This window comes from Punctularia strigosozonata (assembly GCF_000264995.1).
Source record: "Punctularia strigosozonata HHB-11173 SS5 unplaced genomic scaffold PUNSTscaffold_6, whole genome shotgun sequence".
Classification (NCBI taxonomy): Eukaryota; Fungi; Basidiomycota; class Agaricomycetes; order Corticiales; family Punctulariaceae; genus Punctularia; species Punctularia strigosozonata.
Genome location: NW_006767438.1, coordinates 992,531 through 1,013,002, shown reverse-complemented (window position 1 = coordinate 1,013,002; position 20,472 = coordinate 992,531). Strand labels below are relative to the sequence as shown.

At 59.6% G+C, this 20,472-nt stretch overlaps 9 protein-coding genes and 1 non-coding gene across 10 annotated transcripts; 4 read left to right on the top strand and 6 right to left on the bottom strand.

The window, feature by feature from the left end:
- Nucleotides 1–216: 216 nt before the first annotated feature.
- Nucleotides 217–1,611, bottom strand: MnP1 (manganese peroxidase isozyme 2 precursor; the record flags this gene model as incomplete). The annotated part of the gene is made up of 5 exons (XM_007383678.1): nucleotides 217–338; nucleotides 392–806; nucleotides 863–1,259; nucleotides 1,314–1,380; nucleotides 1,431–1,611. 5 exons carry the CDS (start codon nucleotides 1,609–1,611, stop codon nucleotides 217–219), a joined length of 1,182 nt encoding a protein of 393 aa, XP_007383740.1.
- A 1,253-nt stretch (nucleotides 1,612–2,864) lies between these two features.
- On the bottom strand, nucleotides 2,865–3,790 carry PUNSTDRAFT_134216 (uncharacterized protein; the record flags this gene model as incomplete). Its single annotated transcript, XM_007383677.1, has 2 exons — nucleotides 2,865–3,310; nucleotides 3,505–3,790. The coding sequence occupies 2 exons, from the start codon at nucleotides 3,788–3,790 to the stop codon at nucleotides 2,865–2,867; spliced, it is 732 nt and encodes a 243-aa protein (XP_007383739.1).
- Nucleotides 3,791–4,395: 605 nt separating this feature from the next.
- On the top strand, nucleotides 4,396–5,241 carry PUNSTDRAFT_113587 (transcriptional activator; the record flags this gene model as incomplete). The annotated part of the gene is made up of 4 exons (XM_007383676.1): nucleotides 4,396–4,426; nucleotides 4,667–4,704; nucleotides 4,854–5,102; nucleotides 5,182–5,241. The coding sequence occupies 4 exons, from the start codon at nucleotides 4,396–4,398 to the stop codon at nucleotides 5,239–5,241; spliced, it is 378 nt and encodes a 125-aa protein (XP_007383738.1).
- Nucleotides 5,242–5,520: 279 nt separating this feature from the next.
- On the bottom strand, nucleotides 5,521–6,866 carry PUNSTDRAFT_126189 (uncharacterized protein; the record flags this gene model as incomplete). Its single annotated transcript, XM_007383675.1, has 1 exon — nucleotides 5,521–6,866. The coding sequence occupies exon 1, from the start codon at nucleotides 6,838–6,840 to the stop codon at nucleotides 5,521–5,523; it is 1,320 nt and encodes a 439-aa protein (XP_007383737.1). The 5' UTR covers nucleotides 6,841–6,866.
- Nucleotides 6,867–7,328: 462 nt separating this feature from the next.
- On the bottom strand, nucleotides 7,329–7,421 carry PUNSTDRAFT_t59. Its single transcript has one exon. It is a non-coding gene; the product is annotated as a tRNA-Lys (tRNA).
- A 658-nt stretch (nucleotides 7,422–8,079) lies between these two features.
- On the top strand, nucleotides 8,080–8,916 carry PUNSTDRAFT_134213 (uncharacterized protein; the record flags this gene model as incomplete). Its single annotated transcript, XM_007383674.1, has 1 exon — nucleotides 8,080–8,916. One exon carries the CDS (start codon nucleotides 8,080–8,082, stop codon nucleotides 8,914–8,916), a length of 837 nt encoding a protein of 278 aa, XP_007383736.1.
- A 317-nt stretch (nucleotides 8,917–9,233) lies between these two features.
- PUNSTDRAFT_44506 (uncharacterized protein) lies at nucleotides 9,234–11,027 on the bottom strand (the record flags this gene model as incomplete). The annotated part of the gene is made up of 2 exons (XM_007383673.1): nucleotides 9,234–10,142; nucleotides 10,212–11,027. 2 exons carry the CDS (start codon nucleotides 11,025–11,027, stop codon nucleotides 9,234–9,236), a joined length of 1,725 nt encoding a protein of 574 aa, XP_007383735.1.
- Nucleotides 11,028–13,101: 2,074 nt separating this feature from the next.
- On the top strand, nucleotides 13,102–14,937 carry DyP2 (peroxidase TAP; the record flags this gene model as incomplete). Its single annotated transcript, XM_007383672.1, has 5 exons — nucleotides 13,102–13,234; nucleotides 13,288–13,387; nucleotides 13,443–13,888; nucleotides 13,948–14,529; nucleotides 14,588–14,937. 5 exons carry the CDS (start codon nucleotides 13,102–13,104, stop codon nucleotides 14,857–14,859), a joined length of 1,533 nt encoding a protein of 510 aa, XP_007383734.1. The 3' UTR covers nucleotides 14,860–14,937.
- A 7-nt stretch (nucleotides 14,938–14,944) lies between these two features.
- Nucleotides 14,945–17,297, bottom strand: PUNSTDRAFT_87143 (uncharacterized protein). The gene is made up of 6 exons (XM_007383671.1): nucleotides 16,914–17,297; nucleotides 16,735–16,859; nucleotides 16,564–16,661; nucleotides 16,189–16,500; nucleotides 15,464–16,102; nucleotides 14,945–15,404 (listed from the first exon to the last, which is right to left on the bottom strand). Exons 1-6 carry the CDS (start codon nucleotides 17,202–17,204, stop codon nucleotides 15,304–15,306), a joined length of 1,566 nt encoding a protein of 521 aa, XP_007383733.1. The 5' UTR covers nucleotides 17,205–17,297; the 3' UTR covers nucleotides 14,945–15,303.
- Nucleotides 17,298–17,676: 379 nt separating this feature from the next.
- On the top strand, nucleotides 17,677–20,183 carry PUNSTDRAFT_113580 (cytochrome P450; the record flags this gene model as incomplete). Its single annotated transcript, XM_007383670.1, has 10 exons — nucleotides 17,677–17,905; nucleotides 18,177–18,222; nucleotides 18,309–18,679; nucleotides 18,817–18,932; nucleotides 19,027–19,095; nucleotides 19,150–19,209; nucleotides 19,289–19,490; nucleotides 19,619–19,839; nucleotides 19,901–20,046; nucleotides 20,111–20,183. The coding sequence occupies 10 exons, from the start codon at nucleotides 17,677–17,679 to the stop codon at nucleotides 20,181–20,183; spliced, it is 1,533 nt and encodes a 510-aa protein (XP_007383732.1).
- Between the last annotated feature and the right edge of the window lie 289 nt (nucleotides 20,184–20,472).

The window sequence follows — 20,472 nt, the reverse complement described above, 5'->3', positions numbered from 1 at the left end:
TCTCAGACATATTTTTAGGATATACCGGGAGACTGACTAGAAGAAATCTCAAGAGATTGCAAGGAGCGGGCACACTTGGCTATGGCCCTGGTTCGCTAACACACGCATCCATAGATATGAGAAAGCACAGTGGATTCCCATCGCAAATCCGGAGAAAAAGCACATGTAAAGCAGCATTCCCTCCTCCCACATCAAGGCTATATATAAGTAATCAACTTAGATGGTGCCGGGGTCGGTGCTCGGGTCGTCGTTATCGGTGGCCGGGCCGTCGGTGTCGACGTCTGCGCAAATCTGAGAGCCGTCCGGGCAGTGCGGGATCAACGTCTCGGTCGCGCCGCCTGAGAGAGGCAATCAGCGCCCGGCCGTGCGAATACAGATGCACGATACTTACGGTCAGAGGTGAGAGTAGGGAACGTGCGCGCATCACAGGCAATCTCGAGGTCGGCCGGACCCTTGGTCGCGGGGAAGGAGGCGGGCTTGACGGCGACGGTGCTAGCCGGAGGAACGGCGTCTGAGCAGTCGATCAGCTTCTTGGTGTTCTGGCCGAGGACAGCGAGCTTCTCAAATGCGTTCTTGAAGCTGGTGGCCATGAAATCCTGCTGGTTAACAAATCCTTGCCAGAAGCAGGCCGTGCGCGAGTCGCGGGCGAGCGCGAAGTCGGACTGGAGGCGGAGCTCGCCCGTGTCGTTGCCGCTGCCGACGGGGAGGGGAGATAGGACCTCAGCGGAGCTGTTGCCGGGTCCGGGGAGCCCAACACCCTTGAGCAAAACCTCGAGGAAGATCTGGGTGTCCATTACGAACGGGGTCTACGGGGCAAAAGAATTGAGCAAATGAGTGCGCGTTACAATTTGGCTCAACTTACCGAGTCGAAGGGAGCGGCGTCGATGGCAAGATCGACCTTGTCCGCACGCGCGATACTGTGAGAAGCCAGGAGGGAGATAACCTCGAAGGGAGAGAAATTGCCAGCGTCTGCGAAACGGTCGAGGATGGTGTCGACGCTGTCCTGCGGCTCAGGGACGAGACCGTTAATGGACGGGTGGGTCGCGTTCGGACGGCCGGCCAGGAATTGGACGCGCGGCGCGCCAGGGCAGTTGGTCAGGGCGACCGCGCCAGCAAACTGGACGAGGTCACCGGCTGTGACGTCGTGTCTCTGCAGGAATGGCAGCAGGTTGTTGACGCTGTCAGAGATACCGTCGTTCTCGAAGAACTCCGGCTCGACCGTCGGGAACAGCAGGACCGAGCCGTCAGCGCCTGTGCCACTGTAACCTGAAGTCAGGTATTGTATTGGAACGCAGTCTGGTTCCACGACTTACGCTGAAGGACCAAGACTCTGGCTGATACCGATGGCGTCGTGGAACGTAAGGCGGAGAATCTCGTGGGCTACATTATTGTGAGCCCAGGTTTGCCATCCATGAAGAACGGGACCTTACCGGTTTCACCACACTCGCCATCGAGAACGTTCTCTTGCAGGTCCTGTGCGAGGGGGATGAAGGCGCAGCAGGCGGCGTTGGTGACACGAGTCCCGTCGGAGCAAACGGCAGCTTCAGACGTTGGAGCAGCACGAGCGACTGCTGCGAGAGCGACGAGAGAGAGGAGCGACGCAAAAGCCATTGCAATGCGTATGACCGACGGTAGGAGCTGAGCGAGTAGAAGACCCGATGTCCTGAGGAGACTGTGCAGCAAGTTGGCTGCCTCTTATACCCAGCGAAAAGGCGTATTTCTGTACTCTGAGTAAACAGCCCTGAGCGCCTCGCCTCTGCATGCCACCAATTGCGATGAGAGGATTTGCTCGGTCGCAGAAGCGTGGAGGCCAATGAGGACGGATCACGCCGTCGACGGAGGGGACTTGAGAATGCTAGGCCCAGCGGCAAGGAATGGACAGACCATCCGGACTAGTTGCATCCGCCCCGGACATACATCGTGGACGAGACAGCGCCGACGGGGAGGTAGGGCACACGCAAGCATGCGCTGTTACCTGTGCAAATGCATATTATATGTCGAAAACATCCACGCAACCGCTCGCCGGCGCACGTTGATCCTCAGGTTTGGGTCTATTGCGGGTCGCAAGAAGTCAAAGAATAGAACAGGATTGCTAACAATACGTACCATCTATTCTAAGGTCCTATAATTGGATACAGAACCGCCTCCGGAAGATCTGAAGTCGGTCGGCGAATGCCTCGAAGACGACCGAGACAGCGTCTTGTCCAAAGGCGAAGTTACACCCTCGATTGCTGGTTCTCAGACCCAACGACAGTAGTTGTCCGACTCATGAGCTTACAGTGTTTTTGAGAGAGGATGAGTTGTACAGAGGATCGTCTATGAGTCGATCCAGAATGAGAAATCACGAAAGAATGTTGAGCTTACGGACTGACCAGTACATGTTGTATTGAAATCGATGCCGCTGGTCTGGGCTGCGCTCGTACCATGACTGTGGTACGTCTCCGAGTCTCCCGTGGTCGTGAATACAAGGGTAGCAGTCGATGGGCTTATGATATCATCCTTTCTCGCGACGTTTCCTCGTCTCAACGGAGTAGCCCGGAGCCGGTTAGTCCTCCGTGTAAACATTCACAAGACTCAGTATGTGCTGAACTGCCCCAAGCTGCGCGGGTGAGACTGGGAGACGGGAGAAGTGCAGTTCGTGGGAATCCACCAGGTTGCGTGTTCCATGACTGATGACCAACGAGCAAGAGAAGTTCGGCACCTTGCTTGCGGAGACGGAATCAATCTGTGACCACGAATCAAACGTGAGAGTGAGATAGCATCTTTGACTCAGAACTGGAGCCATCACTTTGTATAGCAGGGCTGATTTCTTGGCGGATCACGAAGGAGGAATGAAACCCAAATTTTATGCCCAGAAGTTCTTCCTATGGTGTCGCGACCTCCTCCCATCCGTCAAAATGGTCGAAGAGCGTACTCTCTTCGGTAGTTCGGTTCTCAACTACGCACAGCCCTAAACCAGAACGCCCCGCGAAGAGAGGAACTTGAGATATTTCTCGACCCGCGCGTCCAACCCGTCTCAAGAAGGCGGATTGTCGTCTGCCGTAGATCTGACCGCGACGTATAACTGAACGCTGAACGAGCCGACCGAATTGCGGGACGGCGAGCTCGGCTGCGATCGCCTCGACCCTCTCGCGCATTAACTCGGAACAATCTCCGGAGGATAACCCGCTGTCTACCTTCAACACAAGCGATGATAGGGACTCATTGGCCGTTGTGGCGAGCGAGCGAGTAAGAGCAATCGGGTCCAGCGTGGGGTGCGGTCGAGAGAGGATGCAGACTACCCGGACGAGGTGACGGTTCCTCGAGGAGTCTAGGGCTTTGACCAAGGGTGCGATAGAAGCGCACATCAGGCTCGGGTCTCCTTCATGAGTAATTTCTGTAACACGACGACTCACGCTTATCCTCGTGGTAGTGAAGGGAGAAGTCAACAGAGACGGAAGGAGCGCAGGGACGGGTATAGCCGTAGCGGGGAGCTGATCGCTGCGATTTCTTCTGATGACTTACATTCCAGGCTCAGCTTCTCTACCGATAGAATACCGTCTCCGCGCCCCCCTGAAGCACAAAGTATCTCTCCGATGACGTCTATCTCGCTCGTCTCGACGTGCAGCGCTGTCAGGCCGGTCAAGAGGCTTGGCGCCGGCGCCGCCGCGACGTGTCTGGCCAACGCCTCGATCGACTCTTCGTTCTCCTCCTCGAACACGACGTCGAACATGTAAAGTTGAGAGACCGTCTCGGGGAGGGAGCGGAGGAAGCATTCGATCAGCGAGGGAGAGGAGGGCGATTGACGCATCTGGACCAAACGAAGGCTTGGGAACGAAGCCAGGGCGTACTGGAGAAACTCGTAGTACTCCGCGAGAGTAGCGCCTGGGTCGACGGCCAGCCATGCAAAGTGCAGGGATCGAACTTTGGCATGCTTATGCCCGTAAGGTCATGGAGAACGAAGCAGGGGGTGGATACGTCCGTTATATGGCGAGGCTAGGTGTGGGGAGGCGCGCAGGATTCACGAGAGGCGGACATGAAGCTCGTTCAGTCCCGGTCTGGTGCGGTTGAAGAGGTCCACGAAGAATGGCTAACGTGGCACGGAGCCATCCCCGACAAATTAGTACGCAGGCTTGCAGCGTTTGTTCATCATCGATGTACCCGACGAGGTGGTCGAAGACTTCTTGTGGAAACCTAGGAACGATCATACTACGAGCGCTGACCTCCTCATATACAACTTTTCTGCCAAAGGGTGGACAGATCGACCATCGAAGTCCGAACAGCTGGAGCGGTACGGACAACTTGAGACCCTACAAGTACCGATGGGCTGCACAATACGACGTTGAAACATCACGCAGAATATGACGCTTGATGCGGCTAGCGGAGAATAGACAGAGAATGAGAAATCCGTTGGAGATGGTGAACACTGTTCAAGGTGAAGGAGAACGCGCGATCAAGAGATCTGTGCGAATTCATCGACATTATTGACTCCAGCTTGTCCTCGCTCGTCTCTGGGCCCGTTCTCCAGAAGAGAGCAATTGTGCACCTCTCACTGCAATAGCCATGTCAGACTTCCCGACGACCATCGCGCCCACCAATATTGCGCCCCTCGCCCCTCAGGATGACGGCTCAGGCAACATCCCCCCGCCTCCCGAACAATCCGAGCCGGCGCCCATTACCGACCAAGAGGTCGGCGAGTACCGCGAGCAGGATCGTTACCTACCCGTACGTCGACCCCTAGTTTATTCTATTCGCGCCCTCCCCGCCCTCCCCCTTTCCCATCATACACGAACATCCGTCTCCGTCGCTGTCACGCCTAGGTTCCTGCGAGCGCGTTCAATGACGATCCTCAGTGTGAACCTGCCCTCGTATAGATCGCCAACGTCTCGCGCATCATGAAGAACGCGGTCCCGCCCACGGCGAAGATATCGAAGGACGCGAAGGAGTGCGTGCAGGAGTGCGTGTCCGAGTTCATCTCCTTCATCACGTCCGAGGCGGGCGAGAAGTGCGCGATGGAGAAGCGGAAGACGATCGGCGGGGAGGACATCCTCTACGCGATGATCAACCTCGGGTTCGAGAATTACGCGGAGGTGTTGAAGATCCATCTGGCCAAGCTGCGGCAGGTGCGCGTTACCGAGCTCTCTCTCTCTCTCTCTCGTTCGCCTTGCGTGAGTGCTGATGGTGATCAAACTCCTCACGTAGCATCATCAAGCTGGAACCACTGCTGGAGGAACTACGCGCACAGCTGGCCAAGAGGAGTAGGCAGTCAAACGCCTCGTCACATATTTCATCTGTCTTGTTGTCTCCGTCTAGCTGTTGTCTCGATGTATCGTTATATCATCAAGTATCCACACGAAGCCATACTACACATCTCCATCTATCTCGGCGCGGTGTTTCATTACAAGCAAGTCGGATACTTGACCATACAGTGGGGTATCAACATGGCATGAAATCGTCGAACGTGAGGGTGTCGTGAGGGCCCAATGCATGCATGGGCAAGATTTTCTGAGTGGACCCGGAGCAAGGAGCGCGAAGACGGGCCTAGTCGTCTCCCCTCCGTGCGAGGAAGACACCCGCATCGCTCTTCCCCCTCCGTGACCCGCCAAACCCGGAGCTCGGGAAAGATGTCGTAGTCGTCGCGCTCGCCACGGAAGGTGCCTTCGTCTTCACAGGCGTGTCGTCCACGGGGTATCCCTCGAACGTGTCATCTTCAGCCGGGTACCCCTCGAACGCCGGCGTCGACGGCGACAGCACCACCGAGCGCGAGTCGGAACGGGAATGCGACGAGTTCGAGTTGGACGCGATCCCCGACTTCCTGCTCTTCTTCTTCTTGCTCTTCTTCTGAGCTTGTGCAGGAGGCTGAGAAGAGAGGAAGTGGTGGTTGTACTCCGCACCCACGCCCGCGGATTGCGTGGCGTCCGCTGGATACGGTGCGTATCCGGAGTTGGACCGCGACCCGGACGTGCGCGAGCGCGAATCCGACCCTCCCCCGTCCGACGTCCCCGCCGCGCCGCCCCGCTTCGCGTAACTCTCCGCGCCAAAGTCGGCGTCCCCTTCGAGCGGCTCGTCAACGTCCGGGTGCGGCGCCAGCTGCTGCTGCTGCTGCTGCGGCGCGCGCTGCTGGTACGAGAGCTGCGAGTCGGAGCCGGTCACGCTGGGCGAGACGGGCAGCGCGCCGCGCTTGAAGGGCGACGGGATGCCTCCCGCGCCGCCCACTCCGGACCCGGATCCCTGGAAGCCCTCGAACTCCCCGTCGTCCGCGCCGTGCCCCGCCGCGAGCCGCAGCGCGAGCTCCTTCATCGCCCTGCGCTCGCGCCTTCGCCTCCGCCGCTCCTCCCGCTCCCGCTCCTGCTCGCGCGCGACCCGGTCCTCCTCCGGCTCGACGCGCATCCGGGCGTGTTCCGACGGTTGGCCGCGCGGCGCCGGGGGTGACGACGAGAGCTGCGCGATGGTGGACGGGTCGATCGGGGCGGCGTCCGAGTCGACGCTCGCGCGCGAGCTCAGCCGCGGTCTGCCCCTCCTGCCCTCCCCTTGCTCGCCATCGTCGTCGTCCTCATCCGGCGGCAGCTGGATCGCGGGCCGCCCGAACAGGTCCCAGCCCCAGAGCGTGATCCGTTTCGGGTTCCGCTTCTTTTTCTTCTTCTTCTTGCGTCGCTGCTCGTGACCGACGGTGGAGTGCAGCGAGAGAGTCTCGGCCTCGGTGTCGGTGCTGTCGCCCGGCTCGGCGAGGAGGCGTTGGAGATCGGGGCCTGCGCCTTGGGTGGAGGATTCGGGGTGCGAGTGATAGCGGCGGCTGGGGAGGCAGGCGAGACATGGGGCAAGGACGGCTTGAACGCCGTCGGACCAGGAGAAGTGGTCCATGGCTCGATGGCAGGAGTGGTTGTGAATGTGTTGGCAAGAGCCAAGAGGCAGGATGATGCAGGTGTCGCGGGGTATGAGTGCGTCAGAATCTCGTGAAAGTTTGCCGTGACCCGGCGGGACGTGTTCGGACACGCGGTGGACGCGTGCGCCGTGCGGGGTCAATCAACTGCTGATCCCCTCCTGAGCTGAGTTACCCCTTGGTTTATCACTTTGACAACAACTGTCATGCATACCGATCGAGAGTAGCGAGTCGGAGGACTCGAGAGCAAGATGAAAAGGTGTCGCGCAGTGATAGTACGTCGGAGGTTATGTATCCGCTTATGGTCTGCGCTGATATCTGGTAGACCGATATCCACAATCGAGGTGGAACGATGCGCTCAAGCAAGGTCAAGGAAGCGAAGAGGTGGACGCCTAGATCGCCCAGCAAGGCCTTGGGGTGTCGGGGGGCGAGATAGGTGGCTCATTCACGTCAATCGGGCCAAAATAACAGCCCATGGCGGGGCTCGAACCCGCAACTTTCAGATAACCTGACACAAGGGTCCGTAAAAGTCTGACACTCTGGCCAATTGAGTTACACGGGCACGGCTTTCGATACCTGCTTTGTAAGTATATACCGTTGCCATTGTGTACTGGGAATCATGTTTATGTAATCACAAATATGCGAGTCTTTTGGGTGCACAGAAGTAACGATTCCATACTGTACGTTTATAGTTTTAGTGCCCGTACATCAAAGTAAGCGCGGGCAAACGTGGCGCGAGGGTTGGATTCCAGGACCGGCATGTCCATATATATCCTCCCTAAACCTACGCCATCGTCCTTCCTTGTCTTCGTCGTCGCGTCGATACCGATCTTGCAAGCATGACCTGCCCGCACACGCGCGCCTTCTCCTCCTCTTCCTCGCGGCAAGTCGTGGCACACTCGTGGACGCCGGACGGTGGGGCGCCCATGTACAGGTGGATCTCGCCACCGGCAGATCCGGAAACCTCGGTATACGTTCTGATCCCCGACCCCCTGGACTCGTGCCGGTCGGGAAATTGAAATGCATGCGTGCTGCGGCGACAGCATTCTGGCAACAACCCCGGAGCCTACCTGAACCGTTCTTGTCCTGCGTTTGTCCCTCTCCGGTTCGATATACCTGGGTCGCATCGGTCGCCGAGTCCGGTTCGCACCGTAACCCCTCATCTCTTGCCAAAGACGCGCCGTCTCTCTGCTAGTCACCTTGCACGACGAAAGGGCACCATGGTCGCCTACCCCGATTCACCGACACCCGAATTTGCTCGCATCAAAGGAGAAATCGAGCGCCTCCAGTTCGCCAACATGCTGCTTCGCGACGAGCTCTCCGCGTCCAAAGCCGAAGCTCGGGCCTACAAAGCCGAGATGGCCGCCCAAGCCACGACCTCGCCCCCAGCGGATTCGGACCTGATAACGACCCTGAAGGCCCGCCTAAGTTCCCTCGAAGCTCAGGCGACGAAGGACAAGAGCCGCATCCAGGCGCTAGAGGCGCAGGCGACGACGGACAAGAGCCGCGTCGAGGCGCTGGAATCGCAGGCCGCGCGGGACGCGCCCTTCGTTGCCGTCGGGCGCGAAGTCCGCCTGCGCTACCTCGAGGTGCACCGTCAGCGACGCATGCGCCGGCGCATCGGTATCGAGGGCGAGCAGCGCATCAAAGCCGGCGACCGCGCCGCGCACCGCGGCCGCCCGGTCGCGGACGCCGCGCTCTGCCTACCGGGCGTCCCGGACGCTGACGCGAACCCGAGCCAATTGAAGGAAACCTACGAGGACCTCTACGGCGTGGGCGCAGACGAGATGCGGCGGAGGCTGCAGGACGTGCCGGAGGTCGTCGCCGCCGCCGGGTTCCACGCGTCGTTGCAGAGCGCGGGGCGGAAGACGACGGAGTTCGATAAGCGGTTTGGAGAGGTGATGCGCTTGGTGGGGAAGCATCGCGACGTCGTGCAGCTGAAGATCGCGTTCGGGGAGAATGCGGCGCTGATTCGGGCGCACGATGACTTGCAGGATTGCTTTGACAGGATTATCGCGACTGAGAGGCTTTGGCAGTCCCCTCGTCCTCAATCCTGATCATCCACAGGTACGTTGGCGTTTCGTTGTGGTTGCGACATCATCTGGAGGCGGTTCATATGCAGCACGTCGCCAATGCACACCCTACAGGATACCCGCACATGGATAACGGATTTCTGGCTGATCTCGAAACGTGAATGTATAGATGCTGTATGTAAGTATGAACGTGTATTATCTGGCCAAGGTATCGCTCTTGGAGACCAATGTGTATGCTACAAGCTGAGAGATGTGTTAGCAATGCGAACGTCGTAAAGATGAACCTTGAAAGCAGAGCGATGATGGGGAAAGACAATAGCATGAATATGTAGCGCTGATCATCATATCTCGACCTCTCGTAGCCCGAGGATATCGGGACTCCAGTCCCAGAATGCCCGTGCCCGCTGTCGCTGAGCAGACTCGGTCTCGCTGTCTGGGACCTCGTCATCCTCGTCGCCTTCAGCGTCATCTTCGGCCAGTTGGTCGACCTCTTCTTCCTCCTCTTCGGCCTTCTCTTCGGTCTCGTGCCCGCGAACGAGACTTGCGAACGAAACATGGCCAGAGTGTGCGAACTGATTCTCGTCCTGTTCATGTTCGTCGCAATCAAAGAGCCCATCCTCCGTATCGAACAGCTCGACCTTCACTTCCTCTGTTGCTTCGTCTTTCACCTTCTTCTCGCCATCGTCTTCCTCGTCGTCGAGAGTAGCCATGCTACGTTGAGATAGTCGCCTGATCCTTCGCGCAGCGATATCCACCCGTTTCTGATGCCCAATCCGCACGGGAGCAGGGGTGTATAGTTTAAACGACGGCGACGACGTGAGCGGCGAGAACGCGGGCTCGTCTTCCTCCTCCTCCACGTCCGTATCGCCGCCCAGACTGCGCTCGTGCTCGAACCCGGCTATGATGGCCGCGAGCGCACGTAGGAACGTCGCGAAATCGCCGGGGTTGTTCCACCGTGCTCCCTCCAGGGCCTCACGGGTGAATTGGTCGGGCGGCGGCTGCTCGTTCTCCTCGTCGTCGCTGCTCTTCTTCGTCGGCGACGAGGGCGTCCCGTAGGGGTCGCTCGACGGAGGGAGAACGCTGCCCGACCTTGAGTCATCTCCGTCCTCTCCGGCGATATCGACAACCTCCGTACGCAGGTCCAGCGAGCCCCGCGCGCGGAAGACGTACGGCTCGTTGCTCCGGCCGGATCGTCTTGGCAGACTCTCCATGTTGAGCGTAATGTGAATCGCGGTGAGCGGTGAATGCCACTGCGAAAGGAGGAAGGCGTGCGCCGCGATGTAAGATCACCCGGACGCCAGGTGAGCGCGTTGACTCACGTAGATGATCCCGTTCTCCAGCTCAGGGCCGTTGGGCCACACGCGGCCGACTTCGAACTCGTCTTCGTTCTCCCAGATCCAGCCGCCCTCCTCGCGCGGGTTCCCCTCGGCTGCGGCGTTGTCGTCTTCCGAGAGCGCTTCCTGCTCGTAGGGAAGATAGGACGTGGAGAGCTTGGCCACGGTGCGGCCGCTCTTGATAGCGTTGGACTGCAGGACGACGTCCCGCTGCACCTCGAACGCATGCGAGGAGGAGGGCGGGCTGGTCGCGGTCCATTCGCTTCGTGAAATCGGCCCTCGGCTCCGCGAAGGAAACAGGTACAAGATAAGAGCGTGTAGATGGCGAAAGGTGTAGTTCAACGGGACCTGTACGACGCGAAAGACGCCGGCACGGTCGAGCTCTGGTCGGGCGGCGCCACGCGCGTGACGTGCCTTGCTGCGCCGCCGATTGTGGACCGCGGCAGCTTGGACGACCTGAAAGCGTAGCGCGAGATGCTTGCTGAACGACGTGACCTCCGGCAACGCGACGCGCAGGCGTTTGCCGCGCTCGAGACCCACGGGATTTGTTGGGGAGTCGGATGGGATCGTGAATGGCGTCGAGCGCAGGGGCGTGGAGAAACATGATGTGTAATCTCGGGAAGCCTTGGGTGTCCGGGGCGTGAAGGGTGCGGAGGATGGTCCGGCTCGTAATTGCAGGAGCGTGTCCGACGTGGGCGGCGAAGGGAGTGCGCGATGAGTCCGGATCGCCCTTTTCTTAGGACAAGGGCTGTAGTCAGGATCTTCGTGTCCACGCTTTCCAGGCATAGGTTCAGCTACCATTTCCGGCGAATATAGGATCAGAGGATGAAGAGTGGGGAGAATAAAGCTGGGGGCTTACAAGTTGTTTATGGTCTTTATCCTCCGAAGGACTAGCGATGAAAATGTACCCTTTCGACGATGAAGCATACAATTACGTAGGATGTAAAATTTATCGGCACAGAGTCAAATACTTGAGCAGCTTAGCAGGTTGTTCGTTAGGTATCCCAGTGTAGCGCCGTCGCGGTCGTTCAGGTCGACGGAGAAACCGAAACGCGCTCAACGGAGCTTTGACAGTCACGTGCTCGCGCATCGCTACCTCGTCGCGCGCAGACGACGGTTGCTTGTTTCCTCTCGACGCCGTCCAGAAAAGAATGTGGTCACCGCCAGGGGCGAGTCGGCATACAAGACACTGAAAAGCTCTGCGTTGTGACCATCTTGAAGCTATTGGAGGGAACTACGCCTTGCAACCTTGGGGCCTGTTCCTGGATAGCGATCAGAATACTCACTGCCATTGCCTGCTATTCTCCCTCGGGTCTATGCTCATAAGCCGGTCTAGTGCCATGTTCTCCCGCTTGTCGGACTCAAGAACGAGGAGAAGGCATGGTGTGCGAAAATGTCTAGGAGGCCCGCCGTACGGGCGTTGAAGCTGATGCATCTTCTGCAATACCAAGTTACGGGCAAGTCATACTCGTGTGTACCTTCGGACGACTCCCCCGTTCTTCCAACACCTGGGTATTACGCTGGCCTGTGCCGTCGTTTTGGATGATCTTTCCCTGGAACAGTCGTTAGACGCGGGGTTCACCTCTTTTGTCCTGACTGCCGCCCGGCAAGCACGGTGCGCGTTCGCAATGTTGGCCCGTCCATGCGTGGAAACGACCCTTCACGGTCTCGGGGCCGCGTTCATGAGAATCGACGTTGCGCTCAGGCTCACATTGGCCGATCACCGCGGGTCAAGCGCGCGACTCTCCTATTGGGACGCTCCGATTCGGTGCTCTGCCACGCCCGCCCTGGCAGATGGTGCTACTGCTGAAATGCAACGAATCTGGGAGCACTGCGTTGATGGCCTGACGAAACCGGCACTTGGTTAGGACAAACGCAACTGTTCTGCACGTGGACTGTTGGATGGAATGTTGGCCAGTCATGGTCGAAGATTATCGTCTGCAGCCATGGCAATTCGCTTCTGGCGACGGCGAACCGACAAGGTGCGGCGCCGCAGCAATTCAATCGGCACCAAGGAAGGCAACGGAGAAGTGAGTTGCAACTGTGCTGCGAATTCTGGACTATTCCACCATGGATTGGCGTGCCTGGTCCTGAAGCGGGCCCTTGGGATGTCCCTGGGAAGGCGCACTCAGGCGCTACATCATCCAAATTGCAAACAGCTTACACGATGTCCCGCTTGGAGTCGGTGCGTGGGTGCGTCGGGACAAGCCATGGTCCCGCCTGCGCCATACAACGCGCCCACGTGCAACCCACTCTATACAGCTGTCATCCTGCCGCTCAAGTCGCGGTGCCCTTACCGATGAAACCTCTCCGACTCGAAGGTCGTGGGTTATGCGCCTCAGCGACGATGACGACGCCTCGGCCATTCACCCCGCTGGTTGGTTCTCGTGCGACTCCCGAGATTTTCGGGGGGAAAGTTTAAAGTTGCAGGGAAACGCTGTGCAAGCGATGGCGGCGGGAGACGCCTGGGAGCCCGCCGCACACCGCCACTAGCTCCTTCCGGCCAATGAAACGCGACCACCAAGGAATAATTTGGGTTCATTCCAGCACGTCGGGGCGTCGTACCCGCGCCTGGCTAACGCGGAGGTTACGAATCCGGCTTTCATGAGCGGTCGGCGCTTGATGCCTGCATCTTACGTGCTCTGCTCCCTGGGAGTCCCTCTCACCACCTCGGCACGATATGCCCGCAAATCGGTACTACGCGTTTGCAAAGGTGCTGCGCGAAGATTCGAATGAATGGATGAATGGACTGTCGCCTAGATGCAGTGCCCAAGGACCTCCTCCAGAGCGTATATAAGAACAAGGACGGACGAGCCACAACCGACAGCGAGCTTTCTCCTTCTACAGTCGTCCCTTTACGCACAGTTCTTCAGCCATGCAATACTCTCGTCTTCTCGCTTTCACTTTGCTCGCTGTCGCGAACGTCAGCGGTGTCTTTGGCGCCACCGCTGCCCAGCCTGCTCTCAAGCCCCGCCAGAGCAGCGTACGAACGACGCCTCTGCTGAAGAGTACGCCGTCCGTTTTTGCTGTCGGTTCAACACTGACGACAACATTCCATCAGACTTCAAGGGCCAGCCTGCGTTGCCCTCTCTCGCTTCTGTGCAGGCGACCAATGCCACAGGCAGCGCTCTGGACCTCGCGAACATCCAGGGTGATATTTTGTGCGTGTCGGCGAGGCAGCGACCGATGGTCGTGTCATTGATCGACTTCTTCCAGTGTTGGGATGAAGAAGCCCGTGGAAAACTTTTACTTCTTCCACATCAACGATGCGGCCCAGTTCAAGGCCGACTTCAAGACCCAGCTCTCGATCATCACCTCGGCGGCGACCTTGATCTCGCCCCCCGCAGACCAGCCTGCGGCTTACGTTAACGTGGGCTTCTCGCAGAGTGGCTTGACCGCTCTCGGTGTCACCGACGATCTCGGTGATGCCGACTTCAGCTCTGGTCAGTTTGCTCAGGCGGCGGCATTGAAGGATGATACTACGCAATGGGAACCCGAGTTCAAGGGCACGAACATCCATGGCGTCTTCCTCGTCGGCAGTGACGTCGGCACCAACATCCAGGACACGTTCAACGACGCCATCCAGGAACTCTTGAAGTCTGCCACGATTGTCTACGAACTTGACGGTGCCGCTCGCCCTGGCGCTGAGGCCGGCCACGAACGTGAGCTTCTTTTTCTGGCTGAATCATCGGAAGTCGTGCGCTAACGGTCGCTCTTCCAGACTTCGGCTACTTGGACGGGATCTCCAACCCTGGCGTCGACGGCTTCACGACGGATCCGAAACCGGGTCAGTCCGTCGTCGACGCCGGCATCATCCTCACCGGCGAGGATGGCGACAGCGTGACGCGCCCGGCATGGGCGCTCGACGGCTCTTTCCTCGCCTTCCGCAAGCTCAAGCAGCTCGTTCCCGAGTACAAGAAGTGGCTGCTCGACAACGCCGTCCAGAGCCCGGCCGGAAACCTCACGCAGCAGGAAGGCGCCGACCTGCTCGGCGCGCGTATCTTCGGTCGCTGGCCCAGCGGCGCACCCATCGACCTCACCCCGCTCGCGGACGACCCCGCGCTCGGCGCCGACCCGTCCCGAAACAACGACTTCGACTTCAGCCACCCCGACTCGGACATCACCAGCGACCAGTCGCACTGCCCCTTCGCCGCGCACATCCGCAAGACGCGCCCGCGCGCCGACCTGAACAACGCGAACGTCGTCAACCAAGCGATCCGCGCCGGCATCCCGTACGGTCCCGAAGTCACTGCAGATGAGTCGGCCTCCAACACCACCAGCATCGACCGCGGCCTCGCCTTCGGTGAGCGCGCTGCTTAATTCCCATTCGGCGCATGTCACTAACCCGAGGCCTTTCTCAGTGATGTACCAGTCTAACATCGGGAACGGCTTCCAGTTCCAGCAGACCGTCTGGGTCGACAACCAGAACTTCATCTTCGGCAAGAACATCTCGTCCGTCGGTCTCGACATGGTCATCGGCCAACCGGGTGCCGGCCTCGAGCGCAGCGCGTCCGGCTTTGACCCGACCGACTTCGACAAGGTCTTCACCCAGAACCCGACCATCATCTCTAACGGCGGCGAGTACTTCTTCGTTCCCTCGATCTCGGCCCTGAACAACACCATCCTGGCCTGACGATGAGGAAGACGCGAGTCTTTCCTGCGTTCTTTTTCCTATGGGGGTTTAATCGGTCGGACACTGTGACATTGCAACGGACTCTGAGCAATCAAACGTAATATAATGGCTGTTACGACATGTATAATTTAGGGTCAACGCTACACGAATGATCTGCAGCGCGTCCACTTGAAGTCCTCAATCCAATCGAATCATGGCGAATGGTGGAACTTGTTCCCGAACGGGTTGGGGCGGGGCAATCGGTGCACAAGTATTTGAAACTTCGGTGCAACGATGACGCCGACTCGCACCTGTCAATGCTTACGTCGCCACGATTGTATGCACCCACGAGCTAGAGAGGGCTCCGTCGCAGTTTCCCGTGACCGTTGCATTACGACGAGGTGACAAATATAGCGTATGGTATACCACCCCGTGGAATTAAACGCGGTCCAAGAGGGCCCAACGTCACGACGAGAAAACGCCCATGCCCGTGAGCTCGAACATCATCGGCAAAGCCTCCACCGAGATGAGCGCGATACCGCAGTAGACGAACACCTTGGTCAGAACTACGTAGAGATGGGGCGATGCGTCAGCGCTCGCCGAGAGTAAAATGTTTCAAACGTACCGTCCGCGTCGTAATGCTTCACGTACTCCACGTCCACGTCCGAGTCGAGCCCCAGCCCGAGCTCGCCGCCGTTCCCCGCCTTCTCCCTCGCCCCGCCCTGCTTCCCGCCGCCGCCGCCACGATACTTCATCCCGTTCGGGACCCTCAAGCTCGGGCGCCCCAGCCCGTCCCCGTCGACGACCTCCTCCACCTGCGTCGGCAGATCGATCACGCTCGGAATCGGGTGGAGCCCCTTCTCCGCCGGCACGCTCTTGTAGTCCGTCGCGGGCGTGTAGAACCGCCGGTGGGGCAGCGTGAAGATCTGGGCGAGGAGACGGAAGGTGGGCGGGAGCAGGATGTGCAGGGTGGGCTTGGCGATGAGGCGCCAGGCGAAGATGACGAGCGTGCCGAGGAGCATCTTGAGCGCCGCGAAGAGGAGCCAGAGCCCGGCGTCGGCGGGGGCGGCGAAGGCGGAGCCGGGCATGGAGGTGCGGTACCATTCGTCGTCGAAGCCGTACTTGACCGAGTGCCAGCGGCCGAGGAAGCAGCCCATGATGACGGAGATAAACGCGATCGCGTCCTCGAAGCAGGGGCAGTCGTCGACCGGCTGCGGGTGCTTGTGCACCATGATCAGGCACACCGTCGCCACGATCGCCGGCACTGTGAAAAGAAAACGTCGTGTCCTCGCGTCAGAAAAAAAAAAGACGTCTCTAGACTCCGTGGAGACGGAAAGGATGGGGGCTCACCGTCCCAGCCCGGGCTTGCGAGCCAGGCCTCGAGCGCGTCCTCGCACGCCCAGTAGGTCGCCCACACGAGCGCGCCCGCGGCGCTGCCGGCCGTGACGTCGGTGAAGCTGTGCATGCCGGTGTAGAGCCGGCCAAAGACGATGCTGAACGTGTACCAGGCGAGGAACACGCAGCCGACGGTGTAGGCGCCGTCGGCGATCGCGCCGGAGGCGAGGAGGCGCGTGATGGACATGAGTCCGAAGAGGGCCATGGCGACGCCGTTGGCGGAGTGCGTGGAGGGGAAGCCGTATTCGAGATGGTGCGAGCCGATGGCTGTTGAGTAGGTGACATGAGTCTGGAGCGGGAGGGGAGGGGGGGGGAATGGCGAGGACTTACTGAGGCGCGTGACGGGAGGAGCGAAGGGCCGTGGAGAGCAGATGAGGTCTTTGAGGAAGGAGGTCACGTAGCCGCTCATGGCGACGACGAAGACGATACTGGACGGGGGTCGCGCGTGAGTGAGCGGGCCACGGAGCGTCGTGTAACGGCGATGGTCAGGCCTATGCTTACCCGCGACCGAGCTGGTGAAGGCCGAAAAAGAAGCAGGCCGGGAGCGCGATCATGAAGAAGGTGTGGGTGCCCAAAGAGGAGGTGTACACAAAGTACGAGTCCAGGAAGCGCGTCCGTATCTTGGCCTGTTCGTTCGGTCAATGATCACCACTCGTTCGGATCGGCGCGTTGTTTCGAACCTGCATCGAAGCGATGACCTTCGACTCCCACTCGACGCTCCGGACGAGTCTGCGCCGGATCGCCGCCCGCCACCAGCCCATGGTCTGCTCGTAGACGTCGTCCGGGAGGTAGCCCGGGCTGCCGGAGCCGTGCAAGCTCGAACCATCGCTGCCCTCGCTGTCTTCCGATATAGATTTCTCGTGGTACCTCGACGGGGCTGGGGTATCGGCGTGTTTGTCAGACCCTACCGGTCCGAGGGTGAAGCTCGCGCGGCGGGGAGGCGCATCTGCGCCGTTTTCGTGAGGTGACATCCCAGTATTCGTTGGTCGTTCGTCGTCGTCGGTGGGGTGGCGGGGAAAGAGAGAAGAGGAAGAGAAAGGGGTATGTAGGCTGATGGTGTTGGCGGCGAGAGAGGAGCAAGGCGTGCCGAGGGCTGAGGCGGTCAGGCCATGCAGAATTGATGCGAACGCGAGCGAAGCAAAGAGGGGTCGATGACGAGAGCGTGCTGACGCCCACGACATCATACGGAGATGTTCCCACGTGTCCTTTCTTGGCCTCGTGAAATGCACACGATTCTATTGCGTACAACGGGGACGGTGCGAAGAGGATGGTGCTGCTTATCTCGGACGTTGATGGAACAAGCATCGATAGTTTACGAAAGGGCCCGGAGATTGGGATAACAGTTGTCTATTCCTTTATCTGCGCGGTCACATCGAGGCTTAAGCTTGATCTCTTCACCCATCCCACCCACTCCGTGCTTGGAAGTCTGCACTTGGAGTCGCGATGGCCACGGTGAAACTCGACGTAGCATTCCGCTTCGGTCCGCTCGACATCGTAGCTCTATCCCTCTGCCTGGCCATCGGCACCCTCTGGTATTACTATCATCATCACCGAGGTCGATCCCAGCTCCCGCTCCCTCCCGGCCCAGAAGGGCTCCCCCTCGTCGGTAACGCGCTGCAGATCCCGGGCTCGAAACAGTGGCTCGCGTTCGATCGCTGGGCGAAGCGATACGGTGCGTAACCGCATCTCGTTCACGCCATGCAAGAACGAGATGGAAAAGGGGTTTTTTGTTTCACTTGTGCGTGAACGGCTTACGACGATTATTCATTTTCTACTACGTAGGCGACGTGGTGTACGTCACGATCATGGGCCAGCCGACGCTCATACTGAGCTCGTTCAAAGCCGCGAGCGATTTGCTCGACGCGAGAGGTGCTTACCAGTCTTTTCCTCCCCCTCCGTCTTCGGTAAACACGATGATATATATATACTGACGAAACGGACAGGGACGATCTACTCCGACCGGCCGACGGCCGTCATGGCCGGCGAACTGTGCGCACCGTTCCTTCCCTCCGCTCTTTTTTCTCTCCCGTTCACGTTCAAGATATATCCGACCGATATTGATTTGATCGACGCAGCGTCGGCTGGTCGCGCGGGCTGGGCTACACCCCCTCCGCCCGCTCCGCCCGCTTCCGGGCCTTCCGCCGCCTCTTCGCCCGCTTCCTCGGCCTCGACGACCTCGTCTCGGCGCAGGAAAGGGAGAACGCGAGAATGCTGGGCAGGCTCGCGCGGGAGCCGGCGCGGTTCTTGGCCCACTTCCGCGACTCGACGGGCGCGCTGATATTGCGGTTGGCGTACGGGTACGAGGCGGGGCGCGAGGACGGGGATGGAGGTGGAGGTGGCGGTGGCGGTAAGAGAGACGAGATGGTGAGGATCGCGGAGGAGGCGATGGACGGGTTCGCGAGGGCGAGCGAGCCCGGGCGGTATTGGGTCGACCAGTTTCCTATACGTACGTGCCCCGGTTTATATATATATATATATACATACATACAGCTCCCTTCAAGTTCCCTCCCTTTTCTGTTCGACTCCGTTTTTTTTTTTTTTTTTTTTTGTTTTCGTTTCGTTAATCGGGCCGCCCGCGGACAGTGCGATACGTACCCGAATGGATGCCCGGAGCGGGGTTCAAGGCGGACGCGAGGGAGATGCGGAGGGCGCTCGAGCGGTTGTACGACGTGCCGTACGCGTTCGTGAAGGAGCAGGTGGTGCGCCGAGCTTTCCCCTTTTTTTTTTTGTGTGCGCTCGACGACCGACCGTTCGTTCGTTCGGGTCCTCCCGGCCCTGGTTTTTGTTTTGCAGAGAGAGCGTAAAGCGCTGAAATCGTTCACGTCGACGTATCTCGAAGAGAGAGGAGGAGGACGAGGCGCGGCGGCGGCGTTGGGCGAGGAAGCCGATGGAGGGGAAACGGGAGAGGCGGACGAGGAAGGGGAAGAGCTCATCAAGGCCGCCGCGGCGTCGCTGTATTCCGGCGGGGCGGAGACGGTGAGAGGATCCATCTCCCCGCGCGCGTGTACTCTTTTCGAATCGTGTGGATGACGATCGGAATCGGAAATTGTTGTAGACGCCGTCCTCGCTCGCCGCGTTCGTGCTCGCGATGGTGCTCTTCCCCGCGGTGCAGATCAGGGCGCAGCGCGAGATCGACGCGCTGCTCGACGCGGATGCGGAGCCGGCGCGGCTGCCCGCGCTCGCGGACCGCGGCTCCCTGCCGTACGTGGACGCGATCGTGAAGGAGGTGTACAGATGGAACCCGGCCGTCCCGCTCGGTTCGTCCCCGCTCCCCCCCCTTCTTCTTCGCCCCCCTCCCCCTCCCTTGCGCCGATTTATTCCCCCGCCTCCCCACCTCTACCCCCGCGAGGTTCCCGAAACTGAGATGGTGCGCGTGGCCGATTAGGACTGCCGCACCGGCTGAGGGAGGAGGACGCGTACCGCGGCTGGCGCGTGCCGCGCGGGACGACGGTGTGGGCGAACATCTGGGCGATGCTGCACGACGAGCGGTACTTTCCCGATCCGGAGGCGTTCAGGCCCGAGCGGTATCTGGACGCGGAGGGGTGGTCGAGGCGCCGATTGGAGAGGGAGGAGGATCCGGGCGAGATCGCGTTCGGGTTCGGGAGGGTGAGTCAAAAAAAATACAAAATAAAGCTATCGTCACGGGCCTACTAACGATGCGGAGAAGAGGATATGTCCTGGGCTTCATCTGGCGGACAGCAGCGTGTTCCTCGGGGTCGCGACGATGCTGTACGCGTTCAGGATGTCGAAGGCGCGGGACGAGGAGACGGGGGAGGAGATCACGCCCGTGGCCGATTTCGACGGGTTCATCAGGTGCGGCGGCGATTCGCGGTTTCTTTTTTGCTCTGTTGAGACGGCGGTGATGATATATCCACAGCCATCCAAAGCCGTTCAAGTGTCGGATCGAGCCTCGCACGAGCGCGATAGCGGCGTTGTTAGCCCAAGCATAAGGAAACGGCCGGCTCTGTACTTAAGTAATAGTAGTTTAATAGTATGCCATCGCATCAGTAAGTTATGGCCCGATCCTGGATCGGAACGCGCGCGGCGACAACGGATGCATCCGCTTTCAGGCGTGATCGACGCGTCGATCGTGTGCATGTTTTCGTTCACCGGGATTCGCTGGCATGCTCAGGCACGTCGACCCGAACAGGCCCCAGCCGGGCGTACGCAGACATCAACGCCAAGGCTGTTAGCGCGGTCGACGTTCCCCAAGCCCATTGCGTAGTGTGTCGCATTCGC